Here is an 18705-nt window from a genome sequence, read left to right as displayed (position 1 = left end):
TCCAGGGAGGGGAAGAAAGCGGGGGGCAGGGAGCAGGCATATGAGGAACCCCTTTAACTTTGTGCAATATGCATGGACCACCTTATTTTTCATTTACTAGCTGGTGAAAACAAAAAGAATATGCTTTCATCTCTACCTCTACAGACAAGTGCATAATAAAGCAAATACACGTTACATCTATATTTAAACTGGGCCTTCCTTTACCCATTCAGTGGGAGCAGAAATGCTAGTTTGGCCACTGGAAAGTCACAGCCAACTCCAAGATCCCATGTACTCAGTTTCAGAATGTATTTTTTGTACCCACATTTGATTACAGACTCACTCAATGATCTGGAAAGTCATGATGATGTTCCATAAATTCCCAGTTTTGAGTAAAAATCTGCCAAATTCTTACTCTCACCACCGTTCAACTCATCTGACTCCACAGATGACTGACACGCACGATGCTGCCTTATTGCTTAAATAAGGTACTGGGGCTGTTTGGGGGTTCCAATTTAGCATTACATAGGGTCTAAATAGGAGAAGGAAATGGCAGCCCACTCCAGTATTCTTGCCTGGAGAATCCCAGGGACAGGGGAGCCTGGTGGGCTGCTGTCTATGGGGCTGCACAGAGTCAGACACGACTAAAGCAACTTAGCAGTAGCAGCAGGGTCTAAATATGTAATTCTCCAGTTTTAGTGTAAAAATCTTTTAGGAATTTTTATTATCTATTTAACAGATATTAAATTGATAGTTAACTATTTGTTAAAAATGAAGATTCCTAGCTCTACCCTCAGGGTTTCTGACTCAGCAGGGCTAGGGAAAAGTCCAGGAATTTGGCATTTCTGCAAACACCCAAAGGAGATTCTGCTGCAGGCAGTCTTGTGACTCATCTCGATGCTTTCGTGTCGATTGCCTGGACTCTGCACTTTCTTTTGGGTTAGTTTTAGGCAGGGAAAGGTTTGGGTTCTTTGCAGCCATTTTGTACCTGATATCTTGTCAATCTATCTGCTGAATGGATGAATGGATGAATGGGTGGGTGGTCAAAGACAACTGAAAGACACTGAATATAGACAGACACACACATGGCATTCTAGGAAAGGGAAATAACATAAGAAGATGGAAATAAGCGAACTATATGAACTCTATTCAAAAAGCCCATGAAGGCTCCAGGTTTGATTTGGAAATGAATTATTTATTAACACAAGAAGTGTAGTGAGGGCCTTCAATGCAGAGTCAGTCTGGGCTTTACCTAAGAGGCAGTATGTGCTGTGTTGCAAGAAAACTGGGCAGTGGTATACCAGAGTGATTTAAGCGTGAAGAAACTGAAGGCATTAATTTACTTCATAGGCTAAATATGAAGCACTGCAAATGGTTATTTGCACACAAAATGATGTGTGACATTCAAGAGATGACAAGATTTCCAGTTTAGAGACTGGGGAAATGATGGTACCATGAACAGGTACAGGCAGGGAAATCGAGGAGAGCTGGTGCACAGGACCAGACTGAGCTTCAGCAACGTTTGGGTTTAATGGAATAAGAATACAAGCTTGCATTGCAGTGTCCAGGGCCCAGAGAAAATGACAGCCCATGGGAGGCAGCCAACTGGAATGTCGCCTTGAAATGGCACTGGGGAAAAGGGGGATGAGCCTTAGATTTACTGCTGCTTTAGTTTCAACTTCTATCTTTAAAGCTACTTTCACTTTAAGTTTTAATCGGGGTGTGGCGGCGAATGAGTAACTTTTATCGTTTTCGTCTCCTGTGCTGTACTAGGTCACTTTGGTCATGTCCAACTCTGTGCGACCTCATGGACTGTAGCCTGCCAGGCTCCCCTGTCCATGGGATTCTCCGGGCAAGGATACTGGAGTGGGATGCCATTTCCTCCTCCAGGGGATCCTCCAGAACCAGGGATCGAAGCCGAGCCTCCTGCATTGCTGCAGATTCTTTACTGGCTGAGCCACCGGGGAAGCCCTAGATTTATTTATCCTTAACATCTTATGAGATCACAACTGTGCTTAAACTCTGCTTTGATTTTTATCAATAACATACCTCTCATCTTACCATTTTTAATTTCATCAATGTTACCATCCTTTTTTTTTTTCTAATCTGTTGTTTCATTTATTGTATTTTACAAGTACAGCTGGTGGATGAAGAAGAGTCCAGAAAAGTAAATACTCAGTAAACAATAATTATCCTTGTACTTAAATGTGTATTACATGTCAGGTATTTTACTAATTAATGCTCCATGTGGATTATGGCATCTGGTCCTCATAACAATCCTATGAGGTAGGTCCAATATTACAGAGAGGAAACAGAAGCTCGGGTGCTGAAGTAAGGTCACACAGCACACTAATGATGAAAACTGCCTTTGAACTCTGAAGTCCAGCTCAAGTCTAGACACTTCATCCCAACTCCAACTGTACCCCTCCATGCTGAACCTATAATCTTATCTTCTGAGGGTCAAACTGCTTTACATTCACATATGATGGCTGAGGTTAATCATCTATAGAAGAAACCCAGAGATGGTCAGCAGACGAGTGACTAAAATGTCTGGGGTCACAGAAAAGTCTGATGGAGGTGACTTGGCTACATTCAGCAGGCGGCTGCTTCAAACCCATTTGGAGAAAGAACATATTAATCAAAGAGGAATTTTTAGCACAGTCTAGACAAAGAAACTCTCTAAGTGCAAGAACCTGACGGCTTTCACCCAACACTGTGCAGGAGAAAAGACAGACACCAGTGCTGGGGGCCCCACCTACTTGAGTCGTTCCAGGGGCCTCATACGAGGCAGCGGGACTTCATTACCCTACATCAGGGGCTACAGGAAATAAATATCCTTCAACTGTATCTAATCCGCCTTTAGCTCTGAGCCCACTTTCTGATTACAACTTGACTTTCCACGTGGACTTGGCAATGGGGAGAAAGTGTGTTCATGGACTGTATTCTCTGTACCGGAGAACCATGGCTAACTGTAAATGAATATACTCTGATTTCTAGTTTAACACTTCGGTTTCTTACAGATGAGTGTAAGTCCATTTCATGAGACTAATAAAATCATGCATCTGGATGTGCACGTGGTATGTAATAACCACACCCAAATGCCATCACTCTCCCCGTAGGAGTTAACCCCTTCAACAGAAACCACCTGCTGCGGCTGCTGCTGCTACTGCTGCTGCTGCTGCTGCTAAGTCGTGTCCAACTCTGTGCGACCCCATAGACAGCAGCCCACCAGGCTCCCCCGTCCCTGGGATTCTCCAGGCAAGAACACTGGAGTGGGGTGCCATCGCCTTCCCTGGAAAGAACTTGGTATTTCTAATTAATCTCGTGTCAAAAAATATGCCTTAAAAAGAAAGCTAAAATTGGCCATATGCCAGTAATCTACGAAAATGGATCCAGGAAAGTTCACTGTGCTGTTTTTTCTCTACTTTTCTGAATGTTTGGACTTGTCCATAATTGAAAGCAAAGAGGGGAAAAGAAGAATGTCACTTCATTTCTTCCAGTTTTTCCAATATGTAAGATCTAACTGAAAAAAACCTTAAGGACTTTCCAGATTTCTAAGATTAACACACAAGCATTCTGAAGACACCCTTCAGATAGGCCATCTCTGAGCTCACTGCATTCTAAAGGATCATTAACAGTAAGAGGAACATTATTCACTTCAGTGCCAAGTATAAAGCTACCGCAGGCTGCTTCGGGCCAACGACTGAACATGCTTATTCAATGTACCTTGAACACTGGCAGCTTCTGCCTCTGCTGCTCTATAGAAAGGGCAGCGTAAGGGTTGTAAACAACAGTTGTTGCCGAGTTTTCAGCTAGACTTTGTCTCTCTTCAGAGATGCTGACACCTGGCCCCTCTGTACCTGCAACAGAAATGTTTTTGGTGGTTTTTCTTTTTTTTTTTTTTTTCAGATTCTCTGATACAAGGAACAGGAAAATCATGAGAAAATTACAAATTCAAAGACGAAGATATACAATGGAAGCCGTGCGTTTTTATTTCACACCACTAAGAGAAATTTCAGGAAAACATTTAGAAAAGTACCTGTGGGACTACAGAAAAACATCACGCTGGTGTCAAGAACAAAGGAGATGGCAGTCCCAATGGGCTCCAAATTGTTTACACACAACTGTAGGTGACGGAGGACAAGGTATTGCGTTCTGGTCATCAGGCTGGGATTATTACCAAACTCTTAGTAAAAGTGGTGGGAACCCACCCGGAATTAGCTGAAGCAAACAAAGAATCCTAACACCGTAGGATGGCAGCAAGGTTCAGGGTCAAGGGGTACCAGGGACTCAAACACTGCCTGGCCTTTCTCCTTCTTTCTCTGCTCCTCTTAAAAAGCTCCTTTCAGTTCCTGGGGCTGGGTTCTCTACAGGAGCTGGAATCAAGGCTGCAGCCAATGCCAGAGCTCAGGCTCACAGTTCCTCCACCAATCATTCACTCACTCATCCACCGAACAAAGATGGCTGTGCCAGAGACACAGCAGTGAACACTACGGATGCAGGCCCCACCTTTGAGCAGCTGACTTGCTTCTCTTAATCTTCCTTCCAAAGGAAGAAGACTTAGAGCATCAAGTGGTGATGGAGAAAGACCCAGGGAGGGGGACCGGGAGTCCCAGGTGTGTGCTATTTGGAAGGTGGGGACGGCTTTCTTTCCCCTAGTTTAAGGCCATTGCCCCCGCCCCCCACCCTGATCCAGTCAACCATGGCCCTGGAATGGGCTACAATAATTGGCAGCTTCTATTTGAGTCACAGAACTGAAGTGGTTGGGAAGGAGGTGCTGGTCTACTCTGCTGGGCAGATTAAACACCAGATACCCACAATAGCTTCTTTTTTTAATCATTTATTTGGCTGTGCTGGGTCTTGGTTGCAGCATGCAGGATCTTCACTGCAGCATGCAGGATCTTTAACTGCAGTGTGTGGGATCTAGTTCCTTGACCAGAGATTGAACCTGGGCTCCCCTGCGTTGGGAGCAGGGAGTCTTGGCCACTGGACCTCCCAGCAAGTCCTACCACAGTGGCTTCTTGGTTAAGAACAGTAACCAACTGGAGCTCAGGGAGGAAAAGAATATGGAAGCCACAGGCTGCCTGTTTGAAAAACTGTTTGAGGTCCTATGGACTTTTAGCCTGAAAAGGAAAATGCCTTAGGAGTAACGTGGGTTCCATTTTTATGAGCAGCCTCTGTAATTTGTCACACCCAATTGTTCATGCATCCCAAGAGAGAACTCAAGAGCTGAAGTAAATGGTACAGGGTTCAGAATTCAATTCAACATAAGGAAGGTATCTCTAAAAATAAGACTTGTTCAGCACAAGAGACTGTCACCTTTGGGAATTAATAACCTCCCTAGAAGTTCACAGCCCTCTGTGAGGGGTACTTCGAGAACAATTACCCAATACTATCATCACCCAGGTTTTCTGAATGCATAATCCATGATGCTATGTAAAAGTGCAAAGGTTTTGTGATCAGAATACTTAGCCCAGTGATTTACTTTTACATTTTTTGAAGGGTCCCAAACCCCCCTGACAATCTAATAGAGGCTATGAACTCCATCTCCTGAAAAATACACCGGAGAGTAATTCATGAGAACACAAAAACGCTGGAGGTCCACAGACCACCCCCAGAGCTAAATTCAGAATCACCGCTGTAGTTCTCTGGTCCCTTTTCCATTTGTTTCTAGGAACATAGTTGTGTTCCAGAGGTCCAAGACCGTCAAAAATCAGGTAAGTGGGGCACTACTATATTGTTTTTGCCAAAATGTTGACCTTCCTTTCAACAAGATAAAAGACAGAACAGGACTTGGAACAAAGCCTGCACTCAAAGAGGCACATTTCCTTTCCTTTCTCCCCTTATTATCGCTGCTGCTGCTATCGCTACATCGGATTAATTCCTTGTGATCTTCACTCAAGAAAACTAGAGCAAAGAAATAGCTTATCCTCATCAGCTCTGCTTTTATCCTGAATTCTCTTCTTTTCAACACATTTTAAACCTTTATAGCGCGCTTAGAATCTTTTAACATTGCTCCTACAACGTCTCACCTCCTCCCACTCCAAGATTTAATCCACCCAGGTGTCTTCCTGACTACCCCACCCCTCCTGTCTCTAACCTATAGCCAAGTTCACCTCGGTACATGCGGTTATGAGGTCTTTTACAACAACAGCTGCTGTCAATCAATGAGGAGCATGTCTCCTCCATACAAAAGACTCCATTCAGCCAAACTAGGACTGCTTCCTGGCTGTCTATACATCCCATGGTCCATTCTGGCTGCCTAGGGTTTGTTTTCCCTTGGGAATATCCTCATGCTTAAATAAGTAACAAGTTTGTAATTCTTATAAATTATAAAGGCCTTCATCTCCCCATCTATAAAACAAGGTTGGTAACAGCACACCCCCTCCCCCTCTTCAGCATTCCTTCTAACCCAATTTTTCAGTTTAAGTGGTGATCTATCAATGGGTTATAAAACTCATTAACTTCTTTAATATGCTATGCAACTCAATTATTTTGGTGTTTTGGATACTGCTGAGGTGCCATCCCACTCTGCCTTTGTTCATGCTAAACTAGAAATAAAACAAAGTATCAGAGTGCATTCCAAAAAGCACTGTTGTTTTTGTACAACCCTCTTCAATTGTGTGTGTGTGTGTGTGTGTGTGCATGCGTGCACATGTGTGTGCGTGCACATGTGCGTGCGTGCTGGATCATGGCACATTTCTTGCTGTGTATCAGATCAAAAACTCTTCAAAGCTGTTGCTATAAAGTGTTTGCCAGACACGTGGTCAAACACTGATTTATCATTAAATATCTGTTGAATGAAGGAAGGAAAATGGCCAGGCCCTTCTGATTCACTTGGACTAAAAAAATCAAGTCAATTTTTTTTTCTACACAAAACTCAGGCAGCTCATACAAAGATCTTAAGGAAGAGATCACAAAATGGTAGAGACCACAAACTATGAGGTCCCCAAACATGCCATCGTTAAAATGTTTGAAATCGTTCATTTAAAACATGTAAAAATTGACCATTCTAATCTGGGTGTTGAGGCCATGTGACAACCTCTGGGTGGGACCACTCACAGCTTCCTGCTTTAGACAGGATAGTGTATGCTTCAGGCTAATCGACACAGGACACACTTGAGTTTGCCACAGTCCCTACCTCTCCTTACTGCTTCCACCTGGCCGCTTCACTGATTTAGATTGTCCAAAAGGCCCCTGTAGCTACCTGAGCTTGTGACTCCCAGCCTGCAGGACACATGTTCCTCTACCCTTATACCCAGTCTCAGTCACTTCCCTGACCTTCACTGTGTATTTCTCGTATCCTATTTTCACATCTTCAACTTCAGCTTCCTCATCTGTAAAACGAGAGTAATACCTCCATCACAAGACATCATGACCACTTAATAAGATGATGTAAGTAAGTAAAAGTGACTAGCACAAAATGTCCAGTAAGTGTCACCAAATTCATTACAATTAATGACAAAACAGTTTACCTGGACCAGTGGTTCCCAAACGTTAATGCATACTGGAATCACCTGGAGATCTTTAAATAATACTGATGCCTGGTTCTGAGCCCCTCTAGACTTCTCATCTATCACTATGGAGCAAAACTGAATAGGAGGACTTTTTAAAAGCTTCCCAAGTGATTCAACTACACAGCAAAATTTGAGAACCACTTACCTAGATAGTCACCAAACCCAGAAATTTGAGTCATTACTGACTTCACCTTCCTCTATATGTGCCTCTAAAATGTCTCTCCAATTAGGTCCCTCTCTACTGCTCACACGCCAGAACTGCAGTTTTCAATATCCCTCCTTGGTTTTAGTAGCACCTTCTCATAAGGGTGTCCCTGACCCTAATTTCCTCCCCTAAGCACTGTGCACATCAATGCCAGTTATCTTCCAAAAATAAACTAGATCATGTTATCTCCTGCTTAAAAACAGCGAAATCCGAATTCCTACATGGAGACTACTCACAGCGAGGCCCTTACTCACCAGTCTGGCTTCACGTCCCACCATGCCCCATGCTGTGTTGTTGTTTAGTTTCTAAGTTGCATCTAACTCTCTGTGACCCCATGGACTGCAGTCTGCCAGGCTCATCTGCCCATGGCATTTTCCAGGCAATACTGGAATGGGTAGTCATCTCCTTCTCCAGGGGATCTTTCCAACTCAGAGATCGAATGAACCTGTGTTTCCTATGTTGGCAGGCAGACTCTTTACCACTGAGCTACCTGGGAAGCCCCGCCCCAAAACATACCCTACCACTAAGCATCCCCATGCTACTCAATTATTTTGGTGTTTTGGACACTGCTGAGGCACCACCTCACTCTGCTTTTGTTCATGCTACACACTTTAGAGTTCCATTCTCCTACCTCTCCATGGCACAAAGCCTTACTTGTGCTTCAGCGTTCACCTCAAAAAAATCACTGTCTTGATGAAAGATATCTTTTCCACACATTCAACCTCTCCCTCTTATCTATCTGTGTGTGCGCTTACTCGTTCAGTCAACTCTTTTTGACCCATGGACTGGAGCCTGCCAGGCTCCTCTGACAACTGAATTCTCCACGCAAGAATACCCGAGTGAGTAGCCATTCCCTTCTCCAGGGGATCTTCCCAACCCAGGGACTGAACCCAAGTCTCCTGCATTTTACCGTCTGAGCCACCAGGGAAGCCCTCCTCTCTCCAATAATTCCATGATATAATAGTTAAATATGTATCTAGGGCTAAGAGCTTGACATGTATTCTCACTGAATCATCAAAACAATCCTCTGGGTAGGTGCTTTGCCCATTTTACAGATAGAGTAACTGTGATTTTCCCAAATCACCAAGTTAGAAAACGGCAGTCAGGATAGTCTCGACAGTCTGATCCTAGTAGAGCTCCTCTTCCTTACCACTCCCTTTTTCTGTCTCACTTTAAAATCTCTTAAAGAGGATATCCAACTTCATATTACAATTGAGAGAGAGAAAGCGTAAATCTTGAGAGCAGAGCCTTGTCATCCATATTTGTCTCCTGACCACAAGGCTAGGTGTTCAGTAAGTAAAACTTCAGTGAAAGAACTAAACAATGGAACAGAACTCTGGGAGTAATCCCATGTTCTTTAACCAAAAGAGTATCTTGCCCTGATTTTCAACAATTTATTCAGGCCTTTATTGTACTTAACACTCTGACCTGTTATTAAAGGCTCAAAGAAATAAAAGAGAGAGTATCTCATTACCTAACTGGATCTTAGTTTTGGCTGCACATAAAACTCAGAATGGATAATTGGCTGAGGACTTGAAATGCTGAATCACAGAATCATAAAACTCGTTAAGTGACAAACTAAAGATTTTAAAAAAGAATTAACACATCCCTTGCTTGGGTTTTCTTCCGCATCACTGATATGCATGGTCAGAATTTCAGGGAACCACTCTAAAATACCCTTGAAAACCTTCCCCTATATTACCCTTCTCTGTCTTATTTCATTTTTGCTGCAATATACTTTACACATCTAGACCTACAGAGGTTCAAGTGGTGGACAAAAGTAAGTTGGCAATGATTAAGAAACTTTTGTTTTTCACAAGAAACTGATGGAAGGGGAGGGAGGGTCTGGTACGTAAACATTCAACAAAATCTTGATTAATGAGTAAATTCAAACAAAACAAGCAAACCATTTGGCGGCTAAGACTGTGTTAGCCTGCAAGACGGGAAGTGAGTGACAGCCAACACGGAGTGTTCACTTCTGGCAGACACGCGGGGTGGACAAAAAGTACCCTAAAACAGACTAAGATACTTTCCCTTTTAACGAGCACTTACTCTACGTGAAACAACGCGCGCACGTTCTCCTTATTCTAGCCCACATGATAGGTGTTATTATTCCTCCCATTTCACAGATGAGAAGGCTAAGGCTAAGGAACTTGTTCAGAGGAACTCTACTACTCTACGGCAGAGCTTAGAATTCTAATCCAGGCAGTCTGATTTCCTAACCTGAACTCCTAAACCCAGAGCAGCACCACCTGTCCAGTCCCAGCGTAGCCCCAGGGCGGTAAAAGGACACGCGTGGGCGCTTCAGCTTTTCCCCATCTCACGGGTTGGGCAAGACAGGCACCAGGAGTGAGGAAGACGAGGCCCGGGGAGGCTGAGAGGCTGTAACGAGGTCACAGAGAATTTCTGCCCAGGCTGGGGGCGGATCCCTGAATCCCTCGGGACCACTGTGCACGCCTAATCCTCCGAGGCCACCAGCGCGGCAATGGCCAACCCGCCGAGGTCAGGGCTGCAAGCAGGTCCGCAGGCCCCAGCAGGCTAGCCGTGGAGCCAAGACCGAAGTCGGGCCGCCGCATCTGCCCAGGGTTCCGCCAAGGGCCTTACCAGGTCGCCAGAACTTCACCGGTCCCACGGGCGCTGCCATGCTGGGGTGAAAGGTCACGAGGAAGGCTCCACCCCTCCGCCGCGCACCAGCCCCCAAAGGGGCTGGGGGGCGTGGCCCGTGAGGAGCCTGGATCTACGAGGTTCCGCCGGGTTACGGCCACGCCCCCGTAACCACCCCACTCCGAGCCACGTGATCTACGTTTCAGGCCCGCCCCAGACCCGTGTGCTCGGCTCCGCCATATTGGAGGGAAGGGCGCGCTTCTCTTCCTCTTTAGAGTAGTGGACCTGGGTTCTGAGTGGCCTTAGGAGTTTGGGGTGGCCCGGAGGGCGGCAGCATGCTACTGGAAGGTTGAACTTGGCAACAGACCGCTGGTCCGGGAGTTTGTCGCCTCCTGCGGTACGCGGTGGGCAAGGAAGCAGTGCATCCCAAATTAAGTTGTAAGCTATCTTGGGTGTGTTATTTCTTTTAGTCTCCTCCACATTTTCCGATTGGAGGATAATTGTAACTACCTAGTGGATTTTGTGGTTCAGTAAATATTGGGCGCCTATCTTGCGGCCAGGCATTGCAGTTTTAGTCTCTTTCATGAGTTTCTGTCCCAGAGGGGAGAGGCGAGGGTGTCCTGGGAGTAAATGAGTAAATGCACGATAAGCAGTGGTGTTTGGGGTCTTCCCTGGTGGTCCAGTGGCTGGGACTTGGCATTCTTAATGCAGGGCGCCTGGGTTGCATCCCTGGTCCGGGAACTAGGTCTTGCATCCCGCAACTAAGACTAGGGGCAGCCAAACTAAAAACAAAGTCAAAAAAAGTTTATAATTAGCAGTAAATAAAAACAATGGAAACCGGTATGGAAGTCTCCAGAGACCCTGAGAGTAACGCTGAGAAGGGAGAATAGATTAGAAATGGGTAGATCTGTTAGGACATTGGCCCAGTGTTTCCTCCAGTTTCACGACCCATGTTTTAAATGGGAATGGGAAAGTCGCTCAGTCGTGTCCTACTCTTTGCGACCCCACGGACTGTAGCTTACCAGGCGTCTCAGTCCATGGGATTTTCCAGGCAAGAGTACTGGAGTGGGTTGCCATTTCCTTCTCCAGGGGATCTTCCCAACCCAGGGATCGAACCCGGGTCTCCCGCATTGTAGGCAGACGCTTTACCCACTGAGCCACAATGCTGACCTCCAATCCAATCCCGAATCAGAATATCTAAGGGTATGTCCTAAAAAACTGCGTTGGAAACGTGCTACAGAAAATTCCAGTAACCTACTTGAGAAAGATTCCACTAGCTGATACGCTGGAGTAGAGGAAATGATTAATGGGTAGGCAGCTAATTGGAGGGAAGTGAGAGGGTTCAGAATCTATGTATTTTAGAGCTGTGAAGCAAATTCTCATTCCTGGAGAGAAATGATGGCCGTGGAAAAATCAAAGGCTTTGGAGACAAGTAGAATTTGGAATCCTCACTTTGCCTTTGCTAGCTGTCATTTAATCTTAGTTGTAAGATGAAGTTTAAAGTTTTTATTAAATGTGAGAACATGTAAGGTAGCCTACAACATAGGACATGCTATCAATGTTTGCTGTCAATAACTCATAGAGCAAGTCCACCAGGGGGAAAATCAGAACTTACACATACACACACATTTTCCAACTATTCCCTTTATTTCCGTAAGGAAAACAGGGCTCCTTACATGATCATCTCTGCCTAAAATTCTCCACTGATCCTTTAAAATATCCTTATGTCAGCTCTAAGGCTTCTCTAAATTCACAACCCAACTTCAGTATTCTCCTCCTACAGACTCAGAACCTGTGTGCTGCTTCTGTGATTTAACACTCATTTAGTTAAACTGTAATCTGTCTCTATTGTTACACTGGAAGCATCTGAGAAAACGCATCATATTATTACAACTCAAAGCAAAGTTCCCACTGAGTGATGTATATGTGAACACCATGCTTTATAGTTTTAATTCTTAATGACACTGACCCTTCTTTCTTTATATTTATTTTGGTCACACTGTGCAGCGTCACTGTGCTTATTTAACTTATATGCAGAGTACATCATGAGACATGCTGGACTGGAAGAAACACAAGCTGGAATCAAGATTGCCAGGAGAAATATCAATAACCTCAGATATGCAGATGACACCACCCTTATGGCAGAGTGAAGAGCTAAAAAGCCTCTTGATGAAAGTGAAAGTGGAGAGTGAAAAAGTTGGCTTAAAGCTCAACATTCAGAAAACGAAGATCATGGCATCCGGTCCCATCACTTCATGGCAAATAGATGGGGAAACAGTAGAAACAGTGTCAGACTTTATTTTTTTGGGCTTCAAAATCACTGCAGATGGTGACTGCAGCCATGAAATTAAGAGACGCTTACTCCTTGGAAGAAAAGTTATGACCAACCTAGATAGTATATTCAAAAGCAGAGACATTACTTTGCCACCTAAGGTCCGTCTAGTCAAGGCTATGGTTTTTCCTGTGGTCATGTATGGATGTGAGAGTTGGACTGTGAAGAAGGCTGAGCGCCGAAGAATTGCTGCTTTTGAACTGTGGTGTTGGAGAAGACTCTTGAGAGTCCCTTGGACTGCAAGGAGATCAACCAGTCCATTCTGAAGATCAGCCCTGGGATTTCTTTGGAAGGAATGATGTTAAAGCTGAAACTCCAGTACTTTGGCCACCTCATGAGAAGAGTTGACTCATTGGAAAAGACTCTGATGCTGGGAGGGATTGGGGGCAGGAGGAGAAGGGGACGATCGAGGATGAGATGGCTGGATGGCATCATGGACTTGATGGACGTGAGTCTGAGTGAACTCCGGGAGATGCTGGTGTGCTGCGATTCGTGGGGTCACAAAGAGTTGGACACGAGTGAGTGACTGAACTGAACTGAACTGTGCAGCATCTGGGATCTTAATTTCAATCATGGAACAAACCCATGCCCCCTGCATTGGAGGCTTGGATCTTAATTAACCATTACCAGTGAAGTCCCTGATTTCTATACTTTATAAACTACCATTTATATGATGAAGACTTCCTGTTTACAGAGTGTAATGGCCATGTGGAAATTACCAGATCATAATCTTAAAGCTAGAGGAGACTTAATCATCTAAATTCTTTATAGAAAACAAAAAACAAAAACAGCCTATGGAAGTTGAAAGGACTTGGTCAGAATGAACGGGCTAATTTATTATCAGAATTGAAACTAGACTTTAGGCTTTCTAATTCCCAGCTCAGTGGTTTTTCAACCATATGGACCATTTAAGACCATTAGAGTTTAGCTCTGCTTGATGAGAATTAGTTCATCTGCCTCAGAAAGTTCTCTTAGCCCAACTGTCTCTAATGGGTCATTTTGCTTTCAAAGACTTCTACTACAGAAAGCATCTAAGTGATACCCTAGATGTTAATGAGTGGTTTTATTGCCACAAACTAGGAATGGTCTCCATGAACTATCTTATCTGTCCTAATTAACTATTTCAGAAAGAATGGCCTAAAGTAACTACTAATTAAAACTCATTGTTTTAGTATCTAGCTCAATGCCAACAATCGCATGAAAGTTTGGTCGTTTTACATTTTGCAACTTCCAAATGATAGATTTTCCACAGATAGTCCTCAAAATGTTCCATGTGTATATTATAGAAGTTTTTCTCTGCCTCTGATGGTTAACTGGTACTTTCTGCTTTGAAATATAGCCCATCTGTCCTGGCCATGTTTAGGAGGCACAGGATTTGGAGTTTTCATCATTGTACCAGTAAAGTCTTTTATGTTACAAGTAATAGGAAACCCAATTCATTTTTATTAGGCAAAAATAGCTCGTATAATCTAGAAGTCCAAGTAATTCTGATTTGAGACACAGCTGCATTGAGGCACTTAGGACATAATCAAGACTCGCTTCTGATCATAACATTCTGCCTCCTGCTGACTCAGGTGTCACATGGTAACTAGATGGTCATGTCAACTCACATCACATCCTCTTAGCATCAAGCCTTTTTCCAAAAATTCCTGGCAAAAGCACCTAGCTGGGCACAAATCCGCCCCTGAATCAATCACTAGGGCAAAGAAATATGGCATACTGACTGGCTTAAACCTGGTCATACACTCCCCAAGTGTGCTCAGCTTCAGCAGAACCACATGGACTGAGAACTGGAAACAGAATGGTCCCTCAGAGGCTCTTCTGAGAATGAGATTATCAGAGGTGGAATGAAGGCAGCAGTAGCCTCCTATGTATTCATGTACTATACTAGAATTCCTGGCTTCCTAAGAAAAATCCTAGCTGCCCTTGGGTCTCCTTCAGGAAGCCAGATCAGAGTTATCCCCCAGCTTGAAAAGAGACAGTTCTTTGCATAACTGCCTTTCCTGAATTGTACAACAGGGATTTTCCAGACTTTAAGGTGTAGCCCTCTGGTACTTAATAGCATATATAAACCTGTCTGGTTTGTTCACTTGCATACAAATGATCAGGTTCATACAGGTGTTAGCATAAACAAGTGTTTACTCAGCTCCAGGAATCTGGGTAGGGGTGTGGAGAATCCACCAGGAGAGACTCAGCTAAATACTAGGAGAGTCTCTATCATGTAGGCCTGAGAAAATTTGTGCATCTATGGAACAGGGTGAGTTGGGGAGGGCAAGGTCTGCCAGGTGCTTTCCAGGTAAGATAACAGTATGTTTTATTGGAGTGAAAGGCTGGGTTCAGGGGCGTAAACTGGACCTCTGCCAGGCAAATTGGGATATATTTCCAGGTGCATGGCACCAGGATCCTAGAATAACAGTGCCTCTGTGAACATACTCACATAAGGTATGTATTCCATACTCACGGTATGTATTCCATACTCACAGAATGTGTGAATGCATTCAACTGCTTTCTAGCTTTAGACAAACACCTTGTGGAGTCTGGTGTTTGGGCAGACCCTAGAACATCTGTCGTCGTGTTTATTATCAGAATACTTCACGGTATCATTTTTATAAAAGGATTCTTCTAAGAAATTCTCACCTGATCTTGGTGCCAAGAATTGTTCTTCCTGCACCTGGAGTTAATCTTATGGACGTTGGTGCTGGATCTGACCAGGCTTCTCTGCCTTGGCTACTGAGAAGCTTAAAGTGTGTGCTCTGCCCAAAGTGTGTCAGTCATGGTGGTGTGTATTGACAGTGTCCTTCCTAACTTCCCACCCTCTGGTTTCTCTCATGTAACTTCTCACTTATGTGATTCTTGTACGTTAGGTTTTCTTGTCAGCTGCTTGGAATCCTATAAGGAAAAGGTAGATACTCCCCAACCCAACTGCCCACAGAAGTGGCGTGGCCATCTCTTCAGTTGACTCCTGCAGTTTTTCAAGTGCCAACTCTGCCATATGATTGGGTTGACCTTGAAACTGTATAGCTAATTCAAACAGCTCATCAGGGAGAAAATAATGAGACAGCAGAGTCTGAACACTATTTGATATTGGGAAATTTTTACAAAACGTTTAGGTGTGATCAAGGTATTGTGGTTATGCTTTTTGTTTTAAATCTTTCAGATATACACTAAAATATTTACTGCCAAGTTGTAATGGCTAAGTCTGACATTAAACAGATGAAGTATAACTCTCTCCCAGGGAGGGACTTTTTTTTTCCTAATGTAGGAGAAATATACTACTACTCAACCTCTCCTGGAAGGTTGGCAGCCCTGAGAACTCCTTTTTTAATGTAGCATGTTAATGGATGTATTCCTGCTTCCAAAGGAATGAGAAGCAGACATTTCCACATGCAAGGCAACACGTATTTTTGAACCAAACAGTCTGCCATACTCACCCTCCCATTCCCTGGAATTGGGGTCAACAAATCAACATTTTGAACGAGGACCCCAGATGACTACTGTTGTAGGTGGTCCTTAGATTTCCCCCTCAGAAAGCTCAAGCACCACAAACGCTTTGCTTCCTCTGACAGTCCTGGCCGTTTTCTTAGGATTCCATGTACCTCTTGCTGTTCTTTAACAAATATTTGTTCGGCTGTGTCTGGTCTTAGTTGCAGCACACAGGATCTTTGATCTTTGTTGCAACATGCGGGATCTATAGTTCTGGCATGAAGACTCTTAGTTGCAGCATGTGGGACCTAGTTCCCCGACTAGGGATCTAACCCAGGTCCCCTGCATTGGGAGTGGAGTCATAGCCACTGGACCACCAGGGAAGTCCCTCTTGTTCTTATTTCTAATCACTGGCATTGCTTTCAGAAAATAATGGGTTTTTGCATCCTATTCCACACACAAAAAAGGGGCTCTGAAGTCATTAGTATGTGATGGGCCATATACCTGCCCTCATCTGAGAAAGTCACGGTGATAAATACCTCATTCCAAAGTCTCAGTAGTCCTGCAACAAAGAATTCTGTTTAACTTTATCTGATCCATTTGCCAAAGTGAACACAGATCCTTTTTTATGAATGCCTATTAATAGCTCTGTAGAACACACTGAGTTGAAATTTCAAACATACCTGCATTTGTGAATGAGCTCAAGTTTTAATGTTTTCAATTCACCATGGCATTAACTGCTATTTCTCAAGGTGCATCTGGGAATTTCCTGGCAGTCCAGTGGTTAGGAATGCATGCTTTTACTGCTGAGGGAACTGGTTCAGTCCCTGGTCAGGGAACTAAGATCCTACAAGCTGTGCAGTGTGGCCAAAAAAAAAATTGTTTTAATTCAGTTCTGTTCAGTCGCTCAGTCGTGTCCGACTTTGCGACCCATGAACCGCAGCACACCAGGCCTCCTTGTCCATCACCAACTCCCGGAGTCTACCCAAACCCAAGTCCATTGAGTCAGTGATGTCATCCCACCATCTCATCCTCTGTTGTCCCCTTCTCCTCCTGCCTTCAATCTTTCCCAGCATCAGGGTCTTTTCAGATGAGTCAGCTCTTCACATTAGCTGGCCAAAGTATTGGAGTTTCAGCTTCAACATCAGTCCTTCCAACTAACACCCAGGACTGATCTCCTTTAGGATGGACTGGTTGGATCTCCTTGCAGTCCAAGGGACTCTCAAAAGTCTTCTCCAACACCACAGTTCAAAAGCATCAATTCTTTTGCGCTCAGCTTTCTTTATAGTCCAACTCTCACATCCATACATGTTTTAATTAACAACAAAAAAAGGTACTCCAATGCTTCTCTACTCCTTGTAGATAGTCACATTTCAAAGCACTGAACTCAGAATCTGAAAACCTGTGTTTAAATGTTTGTCACCATTTACCAATCATGTGACTCTGAATATGCTACTTAATCTAAGCTTCAGTCCCTTCACCTGAAAATTGGGAGTAAGAGCTCTTCAACTGCTCCTCTGATGAGAGGGTCACAGATAGCACATAGGAAATTATCTAAGTCTGGAAATAATTTCGAATAACAATATGTTTATCTGAGGTTTGGGCCAGAGTTGTTTACAAACAGACAGGAACTAGTTGTCTGGTCTGCTTTCCAGCTCAGATTATGGCACTAACCCAGCAAATAACCTGCTGACCAGTAAGGAGTCCTAGTGCACACGTGAAAGCCCGCAGGCCTGCTCAGATCCAGGTGCATCGGCCTGTGGCTTAGTGGCAGACAACACCCTCCACTACTACAGATCTCTTTTGCTCCAATCAAATCAGAAGGAGGAAGCCATCAACTAACTCTTTCTTTTGCCCATGCACAAAAGAGACTAGATGAAAACAGGATTCCACTGGCATGCCAGCGCTGACGAGCAGGGTGTAGAAACTAGTCGCATTGCCTGTCACTGGACTAGGAATCTGGGATAATTGTCACTGCCCTCTTTCGCCCCTACTGCAGGATACCCGATTGCTAAATCATTGCCAATACACCCATCTGATGAAATTAGGCCCATGAGGCCACTACAGTTAATATCAGGGTGAATCCAGGATGCACACGGAGGCCTTCTCTGGCAGAGAAGCACAGAACTAAAGTCCTTGTCTAAACAGCTTTTTCTCTGAAAAGACAACACAGAGCACATGAAGAGACCTGAGATTGCTGGCAAGTTTTCTCATTCAAACTGTAGAGCTAGTGACATAGATATTTATATCTCTAGAGAAGGTGTGACCCTGACACTTTTTTGATGTCATCTAACTTAATTATTTTCTTTTATAATTTCGGTCATCTACTTTTCCACCCAAGACTATTGAAAAAAAAACAAATGCATAAATAGCTATGAGGTGCATTTACTTGTAACACATTCCTAGAGTTAAACAGAAAAATGCCAGAGAAGAAGGAAAAAAAGAAGACACGAGCAACCACCAAACAAGATTTGTTTACATCTATTTAATGCTAAGAACACAGATATCCTCAAAAAGGGACACACCTAAGAAACAGAGTTTTGAGGTTTTTTCCTGAACAGGATTTTGATCATGAAAACTAGCAATTCAAACCTCTAAAACAATACAGCACATAAGTCTAAAAATGTAACACATATTTAACCTCT

General features: G+C 43.9%; 1 protein-coding gene and 1 non-coding gene across 2 annotated transcripts in view; both read right to left on the bottom strand.

Annotated features, from left to right (window-relative positions):
* The window catches only part of DHX35 (DEAH-box helicase 35), a 68286-nt gene extending 57941 nt beyond the window's left edge, over nt 1–10345 (bottom strand). Inside the window, exons 1-2 of the mRNA XM_052650544.1 lie at nt 10306–10345; nt 3706–3839 (exon numbers count right to left, since the gene is read on the bottom strand). Coding sequence (XP_052506504.1) covers nt 3706–3839; nt 10306–10345 — 174 coding nt within the window. The remainder of the gene's footprint in view (nt 1–3705; nt 3840–10305) is intronic.
* Nucleotides 10346–15891: 5546 nt separating this feature from the next.
* On the bottom strand, nt 15892–16027 carry LOC128058943 (small nucleolar RNA U109). Its single transcript, XR_008200542.1, has one exon. It is a non-coding gene; the product is annotated as a small nucleolar RNA U109 (small nucleolar RNA).
* Nucleotides 16028–18705: the final 2678 nt, after the last annotated feature.

Source organism: Budorcas taxicolor, chromosome 13 (genome assembly GCF_023091745.1).
Source record: "Budorcas taxicolor isolate Tak-1 chromosome 13, Takin1.1, whole genome shotgun sequence".
Taxonomy (NCBI): Eukaryota; Metazoa; Chordata; class Mammalia; order Artiodactyla; family Bovidae; genus Budorcas; species Budorcas taxicolor.
The sequence above is the reverse complement of the archived record's forward strand: the minus strand, read 5'-3'. Positions and strand labels throughout refer to the sequence as shown.